Genomic DNA, 26,418 nt, shown 5'->3' on the forward strand with positions numbered 1-26,418 from the left:
TCCTCTCTACCCAGTACAGCCAGAAGAAGACTGGCCACCCCTCAGAGCCTGGTTCCTCTCTACCCAGTACAGCCAGAAGAGGACTGGCCACCCCTCAGAGCCTGGTTCCTCTCTACCCAGTACAGCCAGAAGAGGACTGGCCACCCCTCAGAGCCTGGTTCCTCTCTAGGTTTCTACCCAGGTTCCTGCCTTTCTAGGGAGTTTTTCCTAGCCACCGTGCTTCTACATCTGCATTGCTTGCTGTTTGGGGTTTTAGGCTGGGGTTTCTGTAGAACCACTCTGCTGATGTAAAAAGGGCTTTCTAAAAAACATTGTATTGATTGTGAGTGTGTGTGTGTATACCTCCAGAGTGTGTATGCCAGCAGGGCCAGAGTCCCCAGGTAACAGGGGAGGAAGAGGAGGGAGATGAAGAGGGTCTGCATCTGACCCACCCTACTCCAGGAGCTGGGAGGATGGCAGCTCCTTATACTGGTCTGGGAGAGAGGTAGGGAGGGAGGAGAGAGGGGGGAGAGAGAGGTAGGGAGGGAGGAGAGAGGGAGGAGGGGGGAGAGAGAGGTAGGGAGGGAGGAGGGGGGGGGGGGGGGGGAGGAGGGGTAGAGAGAGAGGTAGGAAGGGAGGAGGGGGGAGAGGGAGGGAGGAGGGGTAGAGAGAGAGGTAGGGAGGGAGGAGGGGGAGAGAAGGAGGAGGGGGGAGAGAGAGGTAGGGAGGGAGGAGGGGGGAGAGAGGGAGGGAGGAGGAGGGAGAGAGAGGTAGGGAGGTAGGTAGGGAGGTAGGGAGGGAGGGAGGGAGGGGTAGGGGGGAGAGAGGTAGGGAGGAAGGAGGAGGGAGGAGGGAGGAGGGAGGAAGGAGTCTGAGTCTACATCTCAAACGGCACCCTAGTATCACAATGGAACCCTAGTATTACAATGGCACCCTGTATCACAATGGAACCCTAGTATTACAATGGAACCCTAGTATCACAATGGAACCCTAGTATTACAATGGAACCCTAGTATTACAATGGAACCCTAGTATCACAATGGAACCCTAGTATTACAATGGAACCCTAGTTTCACAATGGAACCCTAGTATCACAATGGAACCCTAGTATTACAATGGCACCCTGTATCACAATGGAACCCTAGTATCACAATGGAACCCTAGTATTAGAATGGCACCTTAGTATTCACTATTAGTGCACGACTTTTCACCAGTGCTCTACCTTCTTTAGGTGGAAGATTAGGAAGAGTTTGATGAGCTGAACGACAGGGAGGAGAGGAGAGAAGTACACCCCTATCCTGGAGAGGGAGAGAGACAGAGAGAGACAGGCAGACAGGCAGAGCAACATTAAGACAGTATCAAGCTAATGATACACTAGCATTTTTTTGTTGCCAATATTGCCAAGCAATGTTGCCAGCATTGGGAATTTTTATCAGCTGCACCACCTAGTGTGCAATTTTAGGACTACTCCAATCAGAGCTCAGATATTGGTCATGTGATCAGTCTGCCATTCTAATATATTTTGAAAAAATATAGTTTTTTTTTTTGCTGTAGAGAAAAAATGTACATCCATTTAGCTGTGAAATGTTTGCCATTCACACCTCATATGTTGCCTCACTATAATATTGTATCATGATACGTTAATGCATACATACTGTGTTCAGTTTGTCATGTTTAACTGACGAAAATGGTGGGCATGCTAATCGATTAGCATGCTAATCGAAACCCATGTTTTAAGTCAATGGGACGAACAGGCTATTGCGCTAGCTAGCCATGTAGATTTTACATTTTGTTTTTTGTTTAAGATAGTTTTTTGTATGTCGAACTAGCTGGCTAGCTAGATGAATACCATGTACACTTCCTATCTTAGAATTATGAAATAAAAGTGATTTATTTACTGCTTGTTTGTTAGCTGATGACATCTGTGGCTGTCAACAGGAATTAATTACATTTCTCAAGTAAATACACTGAGAAATGTAATTATTATCAATGTCCAAGTTGTTCATGATTCTTCCAGTGTCTCATACCCCACTCCGTTGCTCGGCAACACTGTCTAACAAACTTGCAAGTGTATCATCAGCTTTTGGTCCCGACTAGAGAAGAGTCTGGTATAGATATATTCAACTAGACAGGAACTGACAGAGAATGTATATATAGATATAGGTTACTAGAGATGCAGAGGGTATATATATATATATATATATATATATAGGTTACTAGAGAGGGTATATATAGGTTACTAGAGCGGCAGAGAGGGTATAGATATAGGTTACTAGAGCGGCAGAGAGGGTATAGATATAGGTTACTAGAGAGGCAGAGAGGGTATAGATATTAGGTTACTAGAGAAGCAAAGTGGGTAGGACTATAGGTTACTGTACCAGGCCAGGGTCTGAGCGTTGATCAGATCTAGAACGTTCCTGGCCACGTCAAACTCTGCCGGCTTCACAACACACCTGGTGGCAATCACACTAAAGACAACAACAGGTGTGCTTGAGTCCATGTTGGAGTTAAATACTAAACTATCTATATAAGTGTCTCTTTGTAAATATACTAAACATGGAATAACCACAGATAGATGGGCATACTTGTAGAGGAGAGGATAGACACTGAGTTGACAAAACATTATGAACACTTGCTCTTTCCATGACATAGACTGAGGTGAATCCAGGTGAAGGCTATGATCCCTTATTGATGTTACTTGTTAAATCCACTTCAATCAGTGTAGATGAAGGGGAGGAGACCTGGTTAAAGAAGGATTTTTAAGCCTTGAGACAATTGAGACACAGATTGTGTATGTGTGCCATTCAGAGGGTGGGCTAGCATCCCTGTGGAACGCTGTCAACACCTTGTAGAGTTCATGACCTGACAAATTGAGGCTGTTCTGCGGGCAAAAGGGGGTGCGACTCAATATCAGGAAGGTGTTCTTAATGTTTTGTACACTCAGTGTATACAGTACAATACTAGTTATAACATTGATGTGCACCACAGTTGGTCTTGAATTGTCCTTTAAATACTACTACTACCAGACTGACTGTCGTAGCCATCAATTAACAATCATCCACATTAGCAAACGTATTTCAAACTTCACATTTCTCTAGTATAGGCTACTTATCGTAATGAACCATATCAGCAAAATGACTGTGATAAGTGGTCGGTGTTGATCATCCCAGCTCCAATATAAGTACTGTACTTGTAGAGGTATTATCCACAGTATATTATAGTATAGTATAGTATAGACAGCTGTACTTTTAGAGGTATTATCCACAGTATAGTATAGTATAGTATAGTATAGACAGCTGTACTTTTAGAGGTATTATCCACAGTATAGTATAGTATAGTATAGTATAGTATAGACATCTGTACTTTTAGAGGTATTCTCCACAGTATAGTATAGTAAAGACAGCTGTACTTGTAGAGGTATTATCCACAGTATAGTATAGTATAGACAGCTGTACTTTTAGAGGTATTATCCACAGTATAGTATAGTATAGTATAGACAGCTGTACTTGTAAAGGTATTATCCACAGTATAGTATAGTATAGTATAGACAGCTGTACTTTTAGAGGTATTATCCACAGTATAGTATAGTATAGTATAGTATAGACAGCTGTACTTGTAAAGGTATTATCCACAGTATAGTATAGTATAGTATAGTATAGACAGCTGTACTTTTAGAGGTATTATCCACAGTATAGTATAGTATAGTATAGTATAGACAGCTGTACTTGTAAAGGTATTATCCACAGTATAGTATAGTATAGTATAGACAGCTGTACTTTTAGAGGTATTATCCACAGTATAGTATAGTATAGTATAGACAGCTGTACTTTTAGAGGTATTATCCACAGTATAGTACAGTATAGTATAGTATAGACAGCTGTACTTCTAGAGGTATTATCCACAGTATAGTATAGTATAGTATAGACAGCTGTACTTGTAGAGGTATTATCCACAGTATAGTAATATAGTATAGTATAGTATAGACAGCTGTACTTTTAGAGGTATTCTCCACAGTATAGTAATATAGTATAGTATAGTAAAGACAGCTGTACTTGTAGAGGTATTCTCCACAGTATAGTAATATAGTATATAGTATAGTATATAGTATAGTATAGTAAAGACAGCTGTACTTGTAGAGGTATTCTCCAAAGTATAGTAATATAGTATAGTAAAGACAGCTGTACTTGTAGAGGTATTCTCCACAGTCTAGTAATATAGTATAGTATAGTATAGTAAAGACAGCTGTACTTGTAGAGGTATTCTCCACAGTCTAGTAATATAGTATAGTATAGTATAGTAATATAGTATAGTAAAGACAGCTGTACTTGTAGAGGTATTCCCCACAGTATAGTAATATAGTATAGTAATATAGTATAGTATAGTATAGTAAAGACAGCTGTACTTGTAGAGGTATTCCCCACAGTATAGTAATATAGTATAGTAATATAGTATAGTATAGTATAGTAAAGACAGCTGTACTTGTAGAGGTATCCTCCACAGTCTAGTAATATAGTATAGTAATATAGTATAGTATAGTATAGTAAAGACAGCTGTACTTGTAGAGGTATCCTCCACAGTATAGTAATATAGTATATAGTATAGTATAGTATAGTATAGTAAAGACAGCTGTACTTGTAGAGGTATTCTCCACAGAAGGATCCCAGCAGACAGAAGATGAAGTCTACTATGACCAGCCGGTACACATCCTGACCAACATACGACTCCCAGCACTGTAGGACAGACAGACACACACACATCCTGACCAACATACGACTCCCAGCACTGTAGGACAGACAGACGGACACACATCCTGACCAACATACGACTCCCAGCACTGTAGGACAGACAGACATCCTGACCAACATACGACTCCCAGCACTGTAGGACACACAGACAGACACACATCCTGACCAACATACGACTCCCAGCACTGTAGGACACACAGACAGACACACATCCTGACCAACATACGACTCCCAGCACTGTAGGACAGACAGACAGACACACATCCTGACCAACATACGACTCCCAGCACTGTAGGACAGACAGACGGACACATACCCTGGTCTAAAGTAGTGCACTACACAGGGAATAGGGCTCTGGTCTAAAGTAGTGCACTACACAGGGAATAGGGCTCTGGTCTAAAGTAGTGCACTATACAGGGAATAGGGCTCTGGTCTAAAGTAGTGCACTACACAGGGAATAGGGCTCTGGTCTAAAGTAGTGCACTACACAGGGAATAGGGCTCTGATCTAAAGTAGTGCACTACACAGGGAATAGGGCTCTGGTCTAAAGTAGTGCACTATACAGGGAATAGGGCTCTGGTCTAAAGTAGTGCACTATAGAGGGAATAGGGCTCTGGTCTAAAGTAGTGCACTATATAGGGAATAGGGCTCTGGTCTAAAGTAGTGCACTATATAGGGAATAGGGCTCTGGTCTAAAGTAGTGCACTATATAGGGAATAGGGCTCTGGTCTAAAGTAGTGCACTACACAGGGAATAGGGCTCTGATCTAAAGTAGTGCACTATATAGGGAATAGGGCTCTGGTCTAAAGTAGTGCACTATATAGGGAATAGGGCTCTGGTCTAAAGTAGTGCACTATATAGGGAATAGGGCTCTGGTCTAAAGTAGTGCACTACACAGGGAATAGGGTGCCGTATGTGACTAGGCCAATATGTGTGTAGTCGTTCTTACCGGGACGTTGCCGGGGACCAGCGCTAACCAGTAGTAACACAACACTGCTAGGATAGACACCTTCAGCATCGCATTCCTGCAGTCACAGAGGAGAGACAATAACATGTTACCTACTACTGAGGGTCTGGGGGTGTTACAGTCACAGAGACAATAACATGTTACCTACTACTGAGGGTCTGGGGGTGTTACAGTCACAGAGACAATAACATGTTACCTACTACTGAGGGTCTGGGGTGTTACAGTCACAGAGACAATAACATGTTACCTACTACTGAGGGTCTGGGGTGTTACAGTCACAGAGACAATAACATGTTACCTACTACTGAGGGTCTGGGGTGTTACAGTCACAGAGACAATAACATGTTACCTACTACTGAGGGTCTGGGGTGTTACAGTCACAGAGACAATAACATGTTACCTACTACTGAGGGTCTGGGGTGTTACAGTCACAGAGACAATAACATGTTACCTACTACTGAGGGTCTGGGGTGTTACAGTCACAGAGACAATAACATGTTACCTACTACTGAGGGTCTGGGGTGTTACAGTCACAGAGACAATAACATGTTACCTACTACTGAGGGTCTGGGGTGTTACAGTCAGAGTAGAGACAATAACATGTTACCTACTACTGAGGGTCTGGGGTGTTACAGTCACAGAGACAATAACATGTTACCTACTACTGAGGGTCTGGGGTGTTACAGTCACAGAGACAATAACATGTTACCTACTACTGAGGGTCTGGGGTGTTACAGTCAGAGAGACAATAACATGTTACCTACTACTCAGGGTCTGTGGGTGTTACAGTCACAGAGACAATAACATGTTACCTACTACTGAGGGTCTGGGGTGTTACAGTCAGAGCAGAGACAATAACATGTTACCTACTACTGAGGGTCTGGGGTGTTACAGTCACAGAGACAATAACATGTTACCTACTACTGAGGGTCTGGGGTGTTACAGTCACAGAGACAATAACATGTTACCTACTACTGAGGGTCTGGGGTGTTACAGTCAGAGTAGAGACAATAACATGTTACCTACTACTGAGAGTCTGGGGTGTTACAGTCACAGAGACAATAACATGTTACCTACTACTGAGGGTCTGGGGTGTTACAGTCAGAGTAGAGACAATAACATGTTACCTACTACTGAGGGTCTGGGGTGTTACAGTCACAGAGGAGAGACAATAACATGTTACCTACTACTGAGGGTCTGGGGTGTTACAGTCACAGAGACAATAACATGTTACCTACTACTGAGGGTCTGGGGTGTTACAGTCAGAGAGACAATAACATGTTACCTACTACTGAGGGTCTGGGGTGTTACAGTCACAGAGACAATAACATGTTACCTACTACTGAGGGTCTGGGGTGTTACAGTCACAGAGACAATAACATGTTACCTACTACTGAGGGTCTGGGGTGTTACAGTCACAGAGACAATAACATGTTACCTACTACTGAGGGTCTGGGGGTGTTACAGTCACAGAGACAATAACATGTTACCTACTACTGAGGGTCTGGGGTGTTACAGTCACAGAGACAATAACATGTTACCTACTACTGAGGGTCTGGGGTGTTACAGTCAGAGTAGAGACAATAACATGCTACCTACTACTGAGGGTCTGGGGTGTTACAGTCAGAGCAGAGACAATAACATGTTACCTACTACTGAGGGTCTGGGGTGTTACAGTCACAGAGACAATAACATGTTACCTACTACTGAGGGTCTGGGGTGTTACAGTCACAGAGACAATAACATGTTACCTACTACTGAGGGTCTGGGGTGTTACAGTCACAGAGACAATAACATGTTACCTACTACTGAGGGTCTGGGGTGTTACAGTCACAGAGACAATAACACGTTACCTACTACTGTTTACTGTGTGTGCGTGGGTGTGTGTGTGTACTGTGTGTGTGTGGGTGTGTGTGTACTGTGTGTGCGTGGGTGTGTGTGTGTGTACTGTGTGTGCGTGGGTGTGTGTGTGTACTGTGTGTGCGTGGGTGTGCGTGTACACTTTGTGCGTGTGTGTGTGGGTGTGTGTGTACTGCGTGCGTTACCTGAGCACCGTGACGTAGACGCGTGTATGTGGGCTATCGTAGCGCTCCAGTCTGTGTGTGTGTGTGTAGAGTAGTGATATGAAGGTGTTGAGGACACACACTGCTACAGGCAGCAGCAGAGACCAGGCCTCTGTCATGACATCCTCTGGACTGGGGGACGTTACCACACGCTGGAGGAACACACACACACACATCACATGGACCCACACACACACACATCACATGGACCCACACATCACATGGACCCACACACACACCACATGGACCCACACACACACACACACACACACACACATCACATGGACCCACACACACACACACACACACATCACATGGACCCACACACACACACACACACGGACCCACACACACATCACATGGACCCACACACACACACACACATCACGGACCCACACACACACACACATCACATGGACCCACACACACACACATCACATGGACCCACACACACATCACATCACATGGACCCACACACACATCACATCACATGGACCCACACACACACATCACATGGACCCACACACACACACACTCACGGACCCACACACACATCACATGGACCCACACACCCACACACACATCACATGGACCCCCACACACACACACATCACATGGACCCATACACACACACATCACATGGACCCACACACACACATCACATGGACCCACACACACACACACACACATCACATGGACCCACACACACACACATCACATCACATGGACCCACACACACACACATCACATGGACCCACACACACACACACACACACACACACATGGACCCACACACACATCACATGGACCCACACACACATCACATGGACCCACACACACACACACACATGGACCCACACACACACATCACATGGACCCACACACACACATCACATGGACCCACACACACATCACATGGACCCACACACACATCACATGGACCCACACACACATCACATGGACCCACACACACACATCACATGGACCCACACACACACACATCACATGGACCCACACACACACACATCACATGGACCCACACACATCACATGGACCCATACACACATCACATGGACCCACACACACATCACATGGACCCACACACACATCACATGGACCCACACACACATCACATGGACCCACACACACACACATCACATGGACCCACACACATCACATGGACCCACACACACATTACATGGACCCATACACACATCACATGGACCCACACACACATCACATGGACCCACACACACACATTACATGGACCCATACACACATCACATGGACCCACACACACATCACATGGACCCACACACACATCACATGGACCCACACACACATCACATGGACCCACACACACATCACATGGACCCACACACACACATCACATGGACCCACACACACACAGTAAACATACATATTTACAGAGGTAGTTCCAGGTGACAGTACAACACATTAAACTGTGTGTGTGGTGTGTGTTTGTGCTACTGACCTGCAGGTTGTGCTGACAGAGGTAGTAGACAGCCACACAGGCCCCAGTAGCCAGACAGACAGACAGAAGCCAGACAGCCAGACGGACCAGACAGGCCCTCATCTTGTCTGACACAGACAGCTCTCTCTTCACTCTGCTCTCCCTTAGAGACTCCTAGACAAACACAGCTATTAAGATGTGTGTGTGGTGTGTGTTTGTGCTACTGACCTGCAGGTTGTGCTGACAGAGGTAGTAGACAGCCACACAGGCCCCAGTAGCCAGACAGACAGACAGAAGCCAGACAGCCAGACGGACCAGACAGGCCCTCATCTTGTCTGACACAGACAGCTCTCTCTTCACTCTGCTCTCCCTTAGAGACTCCTAGACAAACACAGCTATTAAGATGTGTGTGTGTGTGTGTGTGTGTGTGTGTGTGTGTGTGTGTGTGTGTGTATGGGTCCATGTGATGTGTGTGTGTGTGTGTGTTTCATTCTGTCTGTTCCCCCAGCCCCCCGAAGGATGCCTTTTGCATGTAATAGCTCCTACTCAACCAACCTACAAGGTCAGAGTTAGAGGTTTCAATACAAATACTAGCAGGTTGTTTCTGTGTGTACCTTCAGTAATACTAGCAGGTTGTTTCTGTGTGTACCTTCAGTAATACTAGCAGGTTGTTCCTGTGTGTGTACCTTCAGTAATACTAGCAGGTTGTTTCTGTGTGTGTACCTTCAGTAATACTAGCAGGTTGTTTCTGTGTGTACCTTCAGTAATACTAGCAGGTTGTTTCTGTGTGTACCTTCAGTAATACTAGCAGGTTGTTTCTGTGTGTACCTTCAGTAATACTAGCAGGTTGTTTCTGTGTGTACCTTCAGTAATACTAGCAGGTTGTTTCTGTGTGTACCTTCAGTAATACTAGCAGGTTGTTTCTGTGTGTACCTTCAGTAATACTAGCAGGTTGTTTCTGTGTGTACCTTCAGTAATACTAGCAGGTTGTTCCTGTGTGTGTACCTTCAGTAATACTAGCAGGTTGTTTCTGTGTGTGTACCTTCAGTAATTCTAGCAGGTTGTTCCTGTGTGTACCTTCAGTAATACTAGCAGGTTGTTCCTGTGTGTACCTTCAGTAATACTAGCAGGTTGTTCCTGTGTGTACCTTCAGTAATACTAGCAGGTTGTTCCTGTGTGTACCTTCAGTAATACTAGCAGGTTGTTCCTGTGTGTGTACCTTCAGTAATACTAGCAGGTTGTTCCTGTGTGTGTACCTTCAGTAATACTAGCAGGTTGTTTCTGTGTGTGTACCTTCAGTAATACTAGCAGGTTGTTCCTGTGTGTGTACCTTCAGTAATACTAGCAGGTTGTTTCTGTGTGTACCTTCAGTAATACTAGCAGGTTGTTTCTGTGTGTACCTTCAGTAATACTAGCAGGTTGTTCCTGTGTGTGTACCTTCAGTAATACTAGCAGGTTGTTTCTGTGTGTGTACCTTCAGTAATACTAGCAGGTTGTTTCTGTGTGTACCTTCAGTAATACTAGCAGGTTGTTTCTGTGTGTGTACCTTCAGTAATACTAGCAGGTTGTTTCTGTGTGTACCTTCAGTAATACTAGCAGGTTGTTTCTGTGTGTACCTTCAGCAATACTAGCAGGTTGTTTCTGTGTGTGTACCTTCAGTAATACTAGCAGGTTGTTTCTGTGTGTGTCTGTGTGTGTATGTGTGTGACTGTACGTGTGTGTGTGTGTGTGTCTGTGTGTGAATGTGTGTGAGTGTACGTGTGTGTGTGTGTGTGTGTGTGTATGTGTGTCTGTGTGTGTATGTGTGTGTGTGTGTGTGTGTACCTTTAGATGTACTAGCAGGTTGGTCCTGTGTGTGTGTATGTCCGCGTGGTGCAGCAGAGAGAAGTCCCAGCTACACAACAGTCTCCAGTAGTCATCTCCTCTTCCAGACAGAGAGCCACGTCTCTGAGCTGCTCCACCTGACGCCACAACACCAGTCTGGAGACACCCTGCCATGCTGCTCAACACACACACACACACACACACACCACACACACACACACACACTGACTGACTGACTGTTCCTCCATATTATCTGGCATGCTGACTGACTGTTCCTCCACATTATCTGGCATGCTGACTGTTCCTCCATAATATCTGGCATGCTGACTGACTGTTCCTCCCTAATATCTGGCATGCTGACTGTTCCTCCATAATATCTGACATGCTGACTGACTGTTCCTCCATAATATCTGGCATGCTGACTGTTCCTCCATATTATCTGTCATGCTGACTGTTCCTCCATATTATCTGTCATGCTGACTGACTGTTCCTCCATATTATCTGTCATGCTGACTGTTCCTCCATAATATCTGTCATGCTGACTGTTCCTCCATATTATCTGTCATGCTGACTGTTCCTCCATATTATCTGGCATGCTAACTGTTCCTCCACCTTATCTGTCATGCTGACTGTTCCTCCATAATATCTGTCATGCTGACTGACTGTTCCTCCATATTATCTGTCATGCTGACTGTTCCTCTATAATATCTGTCATGCTGACTGTTCCTCCATAATATCTGACATGCTGACTGACTGTTCCTCCATATTATCTGTCATGCTGACTGTTCCTCCATATTATCTGGCATGCTGACTGTTCCTCCATATTATCTGGCATGCTGACTGTTCCTCCATAATATCTGACATGCTGACTGACTGTTCCTCCATATTATCTGTCATGCTGACTGTTCCTCCATATTATCTGGCATGCTGACTGTTCCTCCATATTATCTGGCATACAGACTGTTCCTCCATAATATCTGTCATGCTGACTGACTGTTCCTCCATATTATCTGTCATGCTGACGGTTCCTCTATAATATCTGACATGCTGACTGTTCCTCCATAATATCTGACATGCTGACTGACTGTTCCTCCATATTATCTGTCATGCTGACTGTTCCTCCATAATATCTGGTATGCTGACTGACTGTTCCTCCATAATATCTGACATGCTGACTGACTGTTCCTCCATAATATCTGACATGCTGACTGTTCCTCCATATTATCTGTCATGCTGACTGCTCCTCCATATTATCTGGCATGCTGACTGTTCCTCTATAACATCTGGCATGCTGACTGTTCCTCCATATTATCTGTCATGCTGACTGACTGTTCCTCCATAATATCTGTCATGCTGACTGACTGTTCCTCCATAATATCTGACATGCTGACTGACTGTTCCTCCATAATATCTGGCATGCTGACTGTTCCTCTATAACATCTGGCATGCTGACTGTTCCTCCATATTATCTGTCATGCTGACTGTTCCTCCATATTATCTGTCATGCTGACTGACTGTTCCTCCATAATATCTGTCATGCTGACTGACTGTTCCTCCATAATATCTGGCATGCTGACTGACTGTTCCTCTATATTATCTGGCAGCATGCTGACTGTTCCTCCATATTATCTGGCATGCTGACTGTTCCTCATGTTATCTGGCATGCTGACTGACTGTTCCTCCATATTATCTGGCATGCTGACTGTTCCTCCATGTTATCTGGCATGCTGACTGACTGTTCCTCCATATTATCTGGCATGCTGACTGTTCCTCCATAATATCTGTCATGCTGACTGTTCCTCCATAATATCTGGCATGCTGACTGTTCCTCCATAATATCTGGCATGCTGACTGACTGTTCCTCCATAATATCTGGCATGCTGACTGACTGTTCCTCCATAATATATGTCATGCTGACTGTTCCTCCATGTTATCTGGCATGCTGACTGACTGGCATGCTGACTGTTCCTCCATATTATCTGTCATGCTGACTGTTCCTCCATGTTATCTGGCATGCTGACTGACTGTTCCTCCATATTATCTGGCATGCTGACTGACTGTTCCTCCATATTATCTGTCATGCTGACTGTTCCTCCATGTTATCTGGCATGCTGACTGACTGTTCCTCCATATTATCTGGCATGCTGACTGACTGTTCCTCCATGTTATGTTATGTTATCTGGCATGTTATGTGACTGTTCCTTCATGTTAGGATGGACAGTATTACCTGTATATGACTGAGGCTCCACAGAGCAGCATGTAGGAGGTAAGACAGACAGACAGACAGACAGACAGACAGACAGACAGACAGACAGACAGACAGACAGACAGACTTACCTGTATATGACTGAGGCTCCACAGAGCAGCATGTAGGAGGTAAGACAGACAGACAGACAGACAGACAGACAGACAGACAGACAGACAGACAGACAGACAGACAGACAGACAGACAGACAGACAGACAGACAGACAGACAGACTTACCTGTATATGACTGAGGCTCCACAGAGCAGCATGTAGGAGGTAAGACAGACAGACAGACAGACAGGCAGGCAGGCAGGCAGGCAGGCAGGCAGGCAGGCAGGCAGGCAGGCAGGCAGGCAGACTTACCTGTATATGACTGAGGCTCCACAGAGCAGCATGTAGGAGGTAAGACAGACAGACAGTATTACCTGTATATGACTGAGGCTCCACAGAGCAGCATGTAGGAGGTGATGGTAAAGAGGTAAGCTAGCTGGATGTTATAACTGGACAGCACACTGTTACTGCTGTAGACACCATAGTACAGCATGGACATGTTGAACCACCCCTACACACACACACACACACACACACACACACACACACACACACACACACACACACACACACACACACACACACACACACACACACACACACACACACGGAAAGAGGCCGACAGACAGACAGACAGGCAGGGAGAGAGAGACAGGGAGAGAGGTATGGAGAGACAGAGACAGTGAGAGGCAGGGAGAGAGAGACAGGGAGAGAGGCAGAGAGAGAGAGACAGGGAGAGAGGTATGGAGAGAGACAAACAGACAGACAGAGAGGAAGGGAGAGAGAGAAACAGGGAGAGAGGCAGAGAGAGAGGCAGGGAGAGAGGTATGGAGAGAGACAAAGACAGAGAGAGGCAGGGAGAGAGGAAGGGAGAGAAATAGGGAGAGAGAGAAACAGGGAGAGAGGCAGGGGGAGAGAGAGAGAGAGACAGACAGGCAGACAGACAGACAGATGACACTTTAGACTTAGTTACTGCATCTTTCAAACAGAGTGTGTATTTGTGTGTGTCTGTGTATCCTATATGTATGCATGTGTCCGTGTCAGTGTGTCCACTCACCACTCCAGTGAGGAGCTCCAGTCCCCTGAACCCGGCAGTTGCCCCGGCGCCCTGAGTGTCGGTGCCAAGCAGCGCCCACGGCAACGTGATGAAGGAGAGGTTGAGGAGGGAAGAGAGGAGGTTGAAGAGGAGCAGCCATCTTAGAAACAGGAAGTAGCAGAGGACAGCAGAACCAAACCTTCCACTGATCTCCCTTAGAGAACCACGCCACAGAGAGAGAGACTGTCTGAAAAACACCACACTGCTGCACCTACGAACAGACTGAGAGACAGAGACATGTCTATCTAGTGACTACTACAGGATATGGGTTCTGACCAGTGTCCTCTCTAACATGTCTATCTAGTGACTACTACAGGACATGGGTTCTGACCAGTGTCCTCTCTAACATGTCTATCTAGTGACTACTACAGGACATGGGTTCTGACCAGTGTCCTCTCTAACATGTCTATCTAGTGACTACTACAGGATATGGGTTCTGACCAGTGTCCTCTCTAACATGTCTATCTAGTGACTACTACAGGACATAGGTTCTGACCAGTGAGATCTGCTCCAAACAGTCAGTGCAGCTTGTTCTCTCTAGACTCCTCCTGGAGAACTTCTCTGCTAAGACACGGCACCTGGAAACACACAGTAGTGATGAGACGGTTGACCCATAACCCCCAGTCCCCGCAGTTCTATCTGCAGGGTGGGTGGGTTTAGGGTCATTAAATATTGAGTTCATATCGGGCAGGTGGGTGGCGGGCGGGTTGAATTAAGAGAAACCAATAGGCCACCCAACCATTAAAAAAATGCATAAATGTATCATTCTTGTGCAATTTACAGTGAGCTCCAAAGGCATCGGGCCACATTGTTTTGTTGTTCTGGCTCTGTACTCCAGCACTTTGAAATGATACAATGACCATGAGGTTAATGTGCAAACTGTCAAGCTTTAATTTGAGGTTATTTTCATCCATATTGGGTGACCCGTTTAGATATTACAGCACTTCTTGTACTTAGTCCTCCCATTTTAGGGGACCAGAAGTATTGGGACAAATATCTGTCTTAAAGTAGTTTAAAGTTGAGTATTTAGTCCCATATTTCTAGCACACAATGACTACATCAAGCTTGTGACTCTACAAACTTATTGGATGCATGTGCTGTTTGTTTAGGTTGTGTTTCAGATGATTTGGTGCCCAATAGAAATGAAGGGTAAATAATGTATTGTGTCATTTTGGAGTCACTTTTATTGTAAATAAGAATAGATGATGTTTCTAAACACTTCTACATGAATGTGGATGCTACCATGATTACAGATAGACCTGAATGAATGGGGCGCCAGGGTAGCGGTTAGAGCGTTGGACTAGTAACCGGAAGGTTGCAAGTTCAAACCCCCAAGCTGACAAGGTACAAATCTGTCGTTCTGCCCCTGAACAGGCAGTTAACCCACTGTTCCTAGGCCGTCATTGAAAATAAGAATTTGTTCTTAACTGACTTGCCTAGTTAAATAAATAAAATAATAACATATTGGTTTGTCTCTGTGTAAAGTAGTTGAATGCGTCATAATGTGTGTTTACCTGATGTTTCTGCGCTCCCCCAGACTTACAGGAAGGCCTCGTACAGCTTTGACTCTGTCTCTGGACGGCATGGTAACCAGCTCTCTCACCAACTCCACGGTGTCTGCTCAACAGGAGAGCGATAGGGCAGAGTGGTAACCAACTCCACGGTGTCTGCTCAACAGTAGAGCGATATGGCAGAGTGGTAACCAACTCCACGGTGTCTGCTCAACAGGAGAGCGATATGGCAGAGTGTTAACCAACTCCACGGTGTCTGCTCAACAGTAGAGCGATAGGGCAGAGTGGTAACCAACTCCACGGTGTCTGCTCAACAGTAGAGCGATATGGCAGAGTGGTAACCAACTCCACGGTGTCTGCTCAACAGTAGAGCGATATGGCAGAGTGGTAACCAACTCCACGGTGTCTGCTCAACAGTAGAGCGATATGGCAGAGTGGTAACCAACTCCACGGTGTCTGCTCAACAGTAGAGCGATATGGCAGAGTGGTAACCAACTCCACGGTGTCTGCTCAACAGTAGAGCGATAGGGCAGAGTGGTAACCAACTCCACGGTGTATGCTCAACAGTAGAGCGATATGGCAGAGTGGTAACCAACTCCACGGTGTCTGCTCAACAGTAGAGCGATATGGCAGAGTGGTAACCAACTCCACGGTGTCTGCTCAACAGGAGAGCGATAGGGCAGAGTGGTAACCAACTCCACGGTGTCTGCTCAACAGTAGAGCGATATGGCAGAGTGGTAACCAACTCCACGGTGTCTGCTCAACAGTAGAGCGATATGGCAGAGTGGTAACCAACTCCACGGTGTCTGCTCAACAGGAGAGCGATAGGGCAGAGTGGTAACCAACTCCACGGTGTCTGCTCAACAGTAGAGCGATAGGGCAGAGTGGTAACCAACTCCACGGTGTCTGCTCAACAGTAGAGCGATATGGCAGAGTGGTAACCAACTCCACGGTGTCTGCTCAACAGGAGAGCGATATGGCAGAGTGGTAACCAACTCCACGGTGTCTGCTCAACAGTAGAGCGATAGGGCAGAGTGGTAACCAACTCCACGGTGTCTGCTCAACAGTAGAGCGATAGGGCAGAGTGGTAACCAACTCCACGGTGTCTGCTCAACAGTAGAGCGATAGGGCAGAGTGGTAACCAACTCCACGGTGTCTGCTCAACAGTAGAGCGATATGGCAGAGTGGTAACCAACTCCACGGTGTCTGCTCAACAGTAGAGCGATAGGGCAGAGTGGTAACCAACTCCACGGTGTCTGCTCAACAGTAGAGCGATAGGGCAGAGTGGTAACCAACTCCACGGTGTCTGCTCAACAGGAGAGCGATATGGCAGAGTGGTAACCAACTCCACGGTGTCTGCTCAACAGGAGAGCGATAGGGCAGAGTGGTAACCAACTCCACGGTGTCTGCTCAACAGGAGAGCGATAGGGCAGAGTGGTAACCAACTCCACGGTGTCTGCTCAACAGGAGAGCGATAGGGCAGAGTGGTAACCAACTCCACGGTGTCTGCTCAACAGTAGAGCGATAGGGCAGAGTGGTAACCAACTCCACGGTGTCTGCTCAACAGTAGAGCGATAGGGCAGAGTGGTAACCAACTCCACGGTGTCTGCTCAACAGTAGAGCGATAGGGCAGAGTGGTAACCAACTCCACGGTGTCTGCTCAACAGTAGAGCGATAGGGCAGAGTGGTAACCAACTCCACGGTGTCTGCTCAACAGTAGAGCGATAGGGCAGAGTGGTAACCAACTCCACGGTGTCTGCTCAACAGTAGAGCGATAGGGCAGAGTGGTAACCAACTCCACGGTGTCTGCTCAACAGTAGAGCGATAGGGCAGAGTGGTAACCAACTCCACGGTGTCTGCTCAACAGGAGAGCGATAGGGCAGAGTGGTAACCAACTCCACGGTGTCTGCTCAACAGGAGAGCGATATGGCAGAGTGGTAACCAACTCCACGGTGTCTGCTCAACAGTAGAGTGATATGGCAGAGTGGTAACCAACTCCACGGTGTCTGCTCAACAGGAGAGCGATATGGCAGAGTGGTAACCAACTCCACGGTGTCTGCTCAACAGGAGAGCGATATGGCAGAGTGGTAACCAACTCCACGGTGTCTGCTCAACAGTAGAGCGATATGGCAGAGTGGTAACCAACTCCATGGTGTCTGCTCAACAGGAGAGCGATAGGGCAGAGTGGTAACCAACTCCACGGTGTCTGCTCAACAGTAGAGCGATTGGGACATAACCTCACTCTGCCCTAAAGGCAACCTATTTCCTTATCAGGATTGTTTTTTCTGCATATGAAATTCTAGGGCGGGCTGCCAGAGCGTTGTTTTTTCTGCATATGAAATTCTAGGGCGGGCTGCCAGAGTGTTGTTTTTTCTGCATATGAAATTCTAGGGCGGGCTGCCAGAGTGTTGTTTTTTCTGCATATGAAATTCTAGGGCGGGCTGCCAGAGTGTTGTTTTTTCTGCATATGAAATTCTAGGGCGGGCTGCCAGAGTGTTGTTTTTTCTGCATATGAAATTCTAGGGCGGGCTGCCAGAGTGTTGTTTTTTCTGCATATGAAATTCTAGGGCGGGCTGCCAGAGTGTTGTTTTTTCTGCATATGAAATTCTAGGGCGGGCTGCCAGAGTGTTGTTTTTTCTGCATATGAAATTCTAGGGCGGGCTGCCAGAGTGTTGTTTTTTCTGCATATGAAATTCTAGGGCGGGCTGCCAGAGTGTTGTTTTTTCTGCATATGAAATTCTAGGGCGGGCTGCCAGAGTGTTGTTTTTTCTGCATATGAAATTCTAGGGCGGGCTGCCAGAGCGTTTTTTTTCTGCATATGAAATTCTAGGGCGGGCTGCCAGAGTGTATTATTTTTCATGCAGCCTAAGGCCGTACAGTGTCAAATAAAACTCTAGGGGTTTTACTCTTCTACAGTTACACACGCTGTACATATATTTTTTCTATTGTGTTGTTGACGGTATGTTTGTTTATGTGTAAATCTGTGTTGTTGTTCTTGACGCACTGCTTTGCTTTATCTTGGCCAGGTCGCAGTTGGAAATGAGAACTTGTTCTCAACTAGCCTATCTGGTTAAATAAAGGTGTTCTCAACTAGCCTACCTGGTTAAATAAAGGTGTTCTCAACTAGTCTACCTGGTTAAATAAAGGTGTTCTCAACTAGTCTACCTGGTTAAATAAAGGTGAAATAAAAAATAAATACAAATAGGATTTTGCCTTTGCCTAGCTCCATTCTGTTTCTTTTTAGCCTAAAAACTCCCTAATTCTTGCCCGATGACAAGCATACCCATAACATGATGCAGCCACCACCACGCTTGAAAATATGGTACTCGGTGATGTATTGTGTTTGATTTGCCCCAAACATAATTATTTGTATTCAGGACATAAAGTGAATTTCTTTGCCACATTTTTGCAGTTTTACTTTAGTGCCTTATTGCAAAACAGGATGTATGTTTCTGAATATGTTTTATTGTGTACAGGCTTCCTTCTTTTCATTCTGTCATTTAGATGTTGGTTACAAAGATGAGGTAGTCAAACTAAAATCATGTTAAACACTATTATTGCAGTCAGAGTGAGTCCATGTAACTTATTATGTGACTTGTTAGGCACATGTTTTACTCCTGAACTTATGTAGGCTTGCCATAACAAATACTTACTGAAGACATTTAAGCTTTTCATTAAAAAACAACAACAACAACAACAAAAAACACAATTCCACTTTGACATTATGGGGTGTTGTGTATAGGCCAGTAACACAACAAAATGTGGAAAAAGGTAAAGGGGTGAGAATACTTTCACTGTAGGGAATAGAGTGTCATTGGTGATGCACAATAACATGGTACTGACCATTCTCTACTCACACACACACACACGCACGCCCACACACTCAGTGACATGGTACTGACCGTTCTCCATCTGCTCCTTGGCCTCCTCCTCTGACAGCCCCAGTCTCCCTCCAGCTGTACCCTGTAGAGGGAGCGGACTCTGCCTGCGACAACCACGCACTACAACACACACACACACACACCATCATCATCTATAGACCTGTGCCTCGCCTGTAACACACACCCACTACACACACAGTGAGTACACCCACCCAGGATAGCTGTTCCTGTCTGCTGTCTGCTGGTCATCCTGTACCTGGTAGCAGTATCCATGGGAACCCTGGGTCCAGGGCTGGCTGTAGGGGGAAGAGGGTGGGAGAGAGAGGGAGTACCTTTATTTAACCAGGTAGGCAAGTTGAGAACAAGTTCTCATTTACAATTGCGACCTGGCCAAGATAAAGCAAAGCAGTTCGACAGATAAAACGACACAGAGTTACACATGGAGTAAAAACAAACATACAGTCAATAATGCAGTATAAACAAGTCTATATACAATGTGAGCAAATGAGGTGAGAAGGGAGGTAAAGGCAAAAAAGGCCATGATGGCAAAGTAAATACAATATAGCAAGTAAAATACTGGAATGGTAGTTTTGCAATGGAAGAATGTGCAAAGTAGAAATAAAAATAATGGGGTGCAAAGGAGCAAAATAAATAAATAAATAAAAATTAAATACAGTTGGGAAAGAGGTAGTTGTTTGGGCTAAATTATAGGTGGGCTATGTACAGGTGCAGTAATCTGTGAGCTGCTCTGACAGTTGGTGCTTAAAGCTAGTGAGGGAGATAAGTGTTTCCAGTTTCAGAGATTTTTGTAGTTCGTTCCAGTCATTGGCAGCAGAGAACTGGAAGGAGAGGCGGCCAAAGAAAGAATTGGTTTTGGGGGTGACTAGAGAGATATACCTGCTGGAGCGTGTACTACAGGTGGGAGATGCTATGGTGACCAGCGAGCTGAGATAAGGGGGGACTTTACCTAGCAGGGTCTTGTAGATGACATGGAGCCAGTGGGTTTGGCGACGAGTATGAAGCGAGGGCCAGCCAACGAGAGCGTACAGGTCACAATGGTGGGTAGTATATGGGGCTTTGGTGATAAAACGGATTGCACTGTGATAGACTGCATCCAATTTGTTGAGTAGGGTATTGGAGGCTATTTTGTAAATGACATCGCCAAAGTCGAGGATTGGTAGGATGGTCAGTTTGTTGTAAGCTAAGATACAGCTGTATTTACAGGGCTGTGTCCTTCGTCTGGGCCAAGCCATCAGCCAACAGAGCCCTGGTCAAAAGCAGCAAAGTACTATATAGGGAATAGGGTGCAATCTGAGGTGCAGTACTCACACTGGCCTAGCTGCCGTTTGGGTCCCCACAGCTGAGGGGGGAGAGGGGGGTCTGAGCTGGGCGGCCCCTGGTCCTTACTCCATGGCCCCAGCCCCCTCTCCACATCCTGGGGTACAACAAGGCCCTCTGGAGGCCTAATCCACCTGGAAGAGTGGGGGTGGGAAGGAAGAGTGGGGAGAGAGAAGAAGGGGGAAGAGAGAGGAGATAGAAAGGAAGGGGGAGAGAGAAAAAGAGAGAGAGCGGGAGGGAGAGAATGAATGAAAACACAAATTGACCCCCAAAAAAATCTAGATTTTGCACATGCACAGGTCTGCACACTCACCTCTTATCAGTTGGTTTTGGCGCCTGATCACTTCTATAAGGAGATGCAATGAAGGCACTGGTAAAGCGAGACATGGCTAACTAACAAGCCAAGTCTTCAACCATACATAAACAGCAAAGGACGTCTGTCTGAGAAAACACAAGTAGTTGGAGAACAGTTATAGACAAGGGCTAATGTATGTAGCTGACCAACTATCAGAAGCCAGGTAACGTTAGTTAACTCACTCGAAGTGGCTAGCACAGCTAGCTAGGTACTGTACCTAGCTAACTTGACAAGCCCGCTAGTTAGCTAGAACAATTTGTGGTCGAAAAATTGCAAGTTGTGTTTTCTTGATACTTAGTTACTTCAAGTAATTAAGCTGTCCAACACGTGATGTAAATGGTACATTTCACATAAAAGTACAACATCAAACTTACATTGAATATATTCTAAGCTTAGCTAGCTAATTAACTGTTAGCTAGCTAGGTTAACTGTTAGCTAATGTTAGCTAGCTAGGTTAACTGTTAGCTAATGTTAGCTAGCATACCTAGACGCTTTAGATTCGGCCGTTGGTTGGTTTCATTTGGGAAATTATAACTTTACGCCAACGATTTGACTAAATATCCATATCAAAATCTATATTTCATCAATGTGAATGCAGCAGAGACCTATAAGGAATAAAATAAGGAATCTAAGGAATAAAATAAGAACAACAAAACGCTCACCTTTCCTCCCAACTGACAACAAGCAACTAAAACTAAATTCAGGGAAACCGTCACTAGATGGCACCGTTGAGCCATATACAGTAACGTTATACTGGTAATAAGTATGCCATGATGCACTCAAATCATAAACTAGCTGCAATCGAAACCACTACCATTTGTTTTACATATTTTAATCAAACCAGGCCTATTTCATAGGCTACATCATACACCAGATGTACACAACACACCCCCAAGACACATTCAAACACATGTTTTTGCTTCACACAACATAAATACAGTTATAGACCAGTCTGTCTGTCATTTAGACTCTTGGCTTTACAGAGATAGTATCTTTAGGTTGAGAAGAAGGTAGGTTATCTAAGGCCAGTTTGTCTGTCAGTTAGACTCTTGGCTTTACTGAGATAGTATCTTTAGGTTTGAGAAGAAGGTAGGTTATCTAAGGCCAGTTTGTCTGTCAGTTATTAAACTATTGGCTATACAGAGATAGTATCTTTAGGTTTGAGAAGAAGGTAGGATGTCTGATTTTGCTCTAGGGCAGTGTCCCAAATGGCACCCTATTTCCTATATAGTGCACTACTTTTGACGGGGCTTTTGTTAACAGTAGTGCACTATATAGGGGAGAGGGTGCCATTTGGGACACCAATGTGTAGTGTGATCTGAATCTGTGTGACAGGTACTCAGACTCTTCTTTAAATACAGAAAACACTCTCTTCTCTCTCGCAATCTCTCTCCCTCACACTCCCCCATGTAAATGTATGCAAAGCCAACGTGTACACTAGGATCATCACAGCATGCTGAGAAACACAACACTACTCACTCTCTCCCTCCCCCCTTCTCTCTCTCAATTAAATTTTTTATTTGACCTTTTATTTGACCTTTATTTAATTAGGCAAGTCAGTTAAGAACAAATTCTTATTTTCAATGACGGCCCTAGGAACAGAAAATAAATAAACATAAATAAGGGTCTTATTTACAATGGTGTGTGTTCTTCACTGGTTGCCCTTTTCTCGTGGCAACAGGTCACAAATCTTGCTGCTGTGATGGCACACTGGTATTTCACCCAGTAGATATGGGAGTTTATCAAAATTGGTTTTGTTTTCAAATTATTTGTGGATCTGTGTAATCTGACAGAAATATTTGTCTCTAATATGGTCATACATTTGGCAAGAGGTTAGGAAGGGCAGCTCAGTTTCCACCTCATTTTGTGGGCAGTGAGCACATAGCCTGTCTTCTCTTGAGAGCCAGTCTGCCTACAGTGGCCTTTGTCAAGGCAAGGCAATGCTCACTGAGTCTGTACATAGTCAAAGATTTCCTTAAGTTTGGGTCAGTCGCTGTGGTCAGGTATTCTGCCACTGAGGAAATATACAAGTCTGCTGTTAATGATAATGCAGGGGATTTCCAAAGGTTGCTGTTGACACATATTCCCCGGTAGTTATTGGGGTCAAAATTTGTCTCCACTTTTGTGGATGGGGTGATCAGTCCTTAGTTCCAAATATTGGGGAAGATGCCAGAGCTGAGGATGATGTTAAAGAGTTTTATTATAGACAATTGTCACGGCCGTTGTTGGAGGAAGACCAAGGTGCAGCGTGGTGAGCATACATATCTTTATAATGTCGCCAACAAAACAAGAATGAATCAAAACGCCCATGCCGCTTACAAGTGCTATAGTCCCCTAACAAAAACAACTTCCCACAATCACAACAGGGAAAAAGGCTGCCTAAGTATGATTCCCAATCAGAGGACAACGATAGACAGCTGTCCCTGATTGAGAACCATACCCAGCCAAAACATAGAAATACAAAAAACATAGAAAACAGAACATAGAATGCCCACCTAAATCACACCCTGACCAAACCAAATAGAGACATAAAAAGGCTCTCTAAGGTGTGACAATGATGTTAAAGAGTTTAAATATAGTCAAATGGAATTTGTGCTCTGTATGTTTTATCATTTCATTGAGGATGCCATCAACACCAGAGGCCTTTTTGGGTTGGAGGGTTTGTATTTTGTCCTGTAGTTCATTCAGTATAATTGGAGAATCCAGTGGGTTCTGGTCGTCTTTAATAGTTGATTCTAATATTTGTGTTTGATCATCTATATGTTTTTTCTGTTTGTCTTTGGTATAGGGGCAAAAAGATTGGAGAAGTGGTTTACCCATACATTTTCATTTTGGATAGATTTATTTATTTATTTTTTTTTTATTTACCTTTATTTAACCAGGTGGCTAGTTGAGAACAAGTTCTCATTTACAATTGCGACCTGGCCAAGATAAAGCAAAGCAGTTCGACAGATACAACGACACAGAGTTACACATGGAGTAAAAACAAACATACAGTCAATAATGCAGTATAAATAAGTCTATATACAATGTGAGCAAATGAGGTGAGAAGGGAGGTAAAGGCAAAAAAGGCCATGATGGCAAAGTAAATACAATATAGCAAGTAAAACACTGGAATGGTAGTTTTGCAATGGAAGAATGTGCAAAGTAGAGATAAAATAATGGGGTGAAAAGGAGCAAAATAAATAAATAAATGAAAATTAAATACAGTTGGGAAAGAGGTAGTTGTTTGGGCTAAATTATAGGTGGGCTATGTACAGGTGCAGTAATCTGTGAGCTGCTCTGACAGTTGGTGCTTAAAGCTAGTGAGGGAGATAAGTGTTTCCAGTTTCAGAGATTATACGAAGATAACTCTTCGTGTTGTTGTTTGTTTAGTGCTTTTCACTTTTCCCAGAAGTGGTTAGAGTCTACGGATTCTTCAATTGCATTGAGCTGATTTCTGACGTGCTGTTCCTTCTTTTTCCGTAGTGTATTTCTGTATTGTTTTAGTGATTCACCACAGTGAAGGCGTAGGCTCAGGTTTTCTGGGTCTCTATGTTTTTGGTTGGATAGGTTTCTCAATTTCTTAGGTTTCTCAACTTGCATTTACTCGCTTTATGGTAGCAGGGAGGAAGTATTTTCGTGGTAGCAGGGTGGAGATAACCACTTTTTTCAATCATTCCCTTTCCTGCTGTGTTCTCAGGTGGTTTGTGCCTGTGTGTATTATTATCTCTCTCCTTTCTGTAGTTTGACTTGTTTGTTATTCTGCTTATGTAAGACCCAGCTTCTTCTTGACCAAGAGGATTATTACTGGTTCAGATGGTGAGGAAACATTAATATGTACAAAAAGGAAACATACCAAAGACCCTAACTAAAGACTCTAAATCAAACCAAAGACCCAAACTAAAGACTCTAAACCAAAGGCCCAAACTAAAGACTCTAACCAAACCAAAGGCCCAAACTAAAGACTCTAAAGCAAACCAAAGACCCAAACTAAAGACTCTAAACCAAACCAAGGCCCAAACTAAAGACTCTAAAGAAACCAAAACCCAAACTAAAGACTAAATCAAACCAAAGACCCAAACTAAAGACACTAAACCAAACCAAAGACCCAAACCAAAGACTCTAAACCAAAGACCCAAACTAAAGACTCTAAACCAAACCAAAGGCCCAAACTAAAGACTCTAAACCAAACCAAAGACCCAAACTAAAGACTCTAAAGCAAACAAAGGCCCAAACTAAAGACTCTAAAGCAAACCAAAGACCCAAACTAAAGACTCTAAACAAACCAAAGACCCAAACTAAAGACTCTCTAAAGCAACCAAAGGCCCAAACTAAAGACTCTAAACCAAACCAAAGACCCAAACTAAAGACTCTAAACCAAACAAAGACCCAAACTAAAGACTCTAAACAAGACCCAAACTAAAGACCTAAAGCCAAACCAAAGGCCCAAAACTAAAGACTCTAAACAAATCAAAGACCAAACTAAAGACTCTAAATCAAACCAAAGACCCAAACTAAAGACTCTAACCAAACCAAAGACCCAAACTAAAGACATTAAACCAAACCAAAGACCCAACTAAAGACACTAAACCAACCCAAAGTTCCAAACTAAAGACTCTAAACCAAAGACCCAATCTAAGACTGTAAATCAATGACCCAAACTAAAGAATCTCTAAACCAAACCAAAGGCCCAAACTAAAGACTCAAGGACACCAATGAAATCCTCCAGCCTCACGGTTTTTCCAACTGGGACACTGACTGACCATCACTTAATTGGCAACAACTGATGTTCTTATCAAGGCTTAGCTCAGCACCTAGACCTGTTGGTGCTGCCACCTGGGGGATGGAGTGTGGAAGTGTTCCTGATAGCACACAGTTAGGAAACATTCTATCACTAAACTACCCC

General features: G+C 44.5%; 1 protein-coding gene across 1 annotated transcript; it reads right to left on the bottom strand.

Annotated features, from left to right (window-relative positions):
- Positions 1 to 348: 348 nt before the first annotated feature.
- Positions 349 to 21,612, bottom strand: LOC109876800 (transmembrane channel-like protein 5). The gene is made up of 15 exons (XM_031820364.1): positions 21,489 to 21,612; positions 21,167 to 21,309; positions 20,050 to 20,133; positions 19,859 to 19,957; positions 15,960 to 16,062; positions 14,942 to 15,023; positions 14,407 to 14,667; positions 13,724 to 13,860; positions 11,053 to 11,227; positions 9,250 to 9,609; positions 7,737 to 7,906; positions 5,674 to 5,749; positions 2,358 to 2,447; positions 1,202 to 1,277; positions 349 to 473 (listed from the first exon to the last, which is right to left on the bottom strand). The coding sequence occupies exons 1-10, from the start codon at positions 21,560 to 21,562 to the stop codon at positions 9,403 to 9,405; spliced, it is 1,365 nt and encodes a 454-aa protein (XP_031676224.1). The 5' UTR covers positions 21,563 to 21,612; the 3' UTR covers positions 349 to 473; positions 1,202 to 1,277; positions 2,358 to 2,447; positions 5,674 to 5,749; positions 7,737 to 7,906; positions 9,250 to 9,402.
- Positions 21,613 to 26,418: the final 4,806 nt, after the last annotated feature.

The sequence above is a fragment of the Oncorhynchus kisutch genome, unplaced genomic scaffold (assembly GCF_002021735.2).
Source record: "Oncorhynchus kisutch isolate 150728-3 unplaced genomic scaffold, Okis_V2 scaffold3306, whole genome shotgun sequence".
Lineage (NCBI taxonomy): Eukaryota > Metazoa > Chordata > Actinopteri > Salmoniformes > Salmonidae > Oncorhynchus > Oncorhynchus kisutch.

Excerpts from the sequence above, each read along its gene's own strand:
- LOC109876800 (XM_031820364.1), bottom strand. The coding sequence starts at position 21,562 with ATGTCTCGCTTTACCAGTGCCTTCATTGCATCTCCTTATAGAAGTGAT. Across the intron at positions 14,668-14,941 it reads GTTTGGAGCAGATCTCACTG|TCTGTTCGTAGGTGCAGCAG; the intron begins GTCAGAACCTAT and ends TCTGTCTCTCAG. Across the intron at positions 13,861-14,406 it reads TGGAGCTCCTCACTGGAGTG|GGGTGGTTCAACATGTCCAT; the intron begins GTGAGTGGACAC and ends GTGTGTGTGTAG.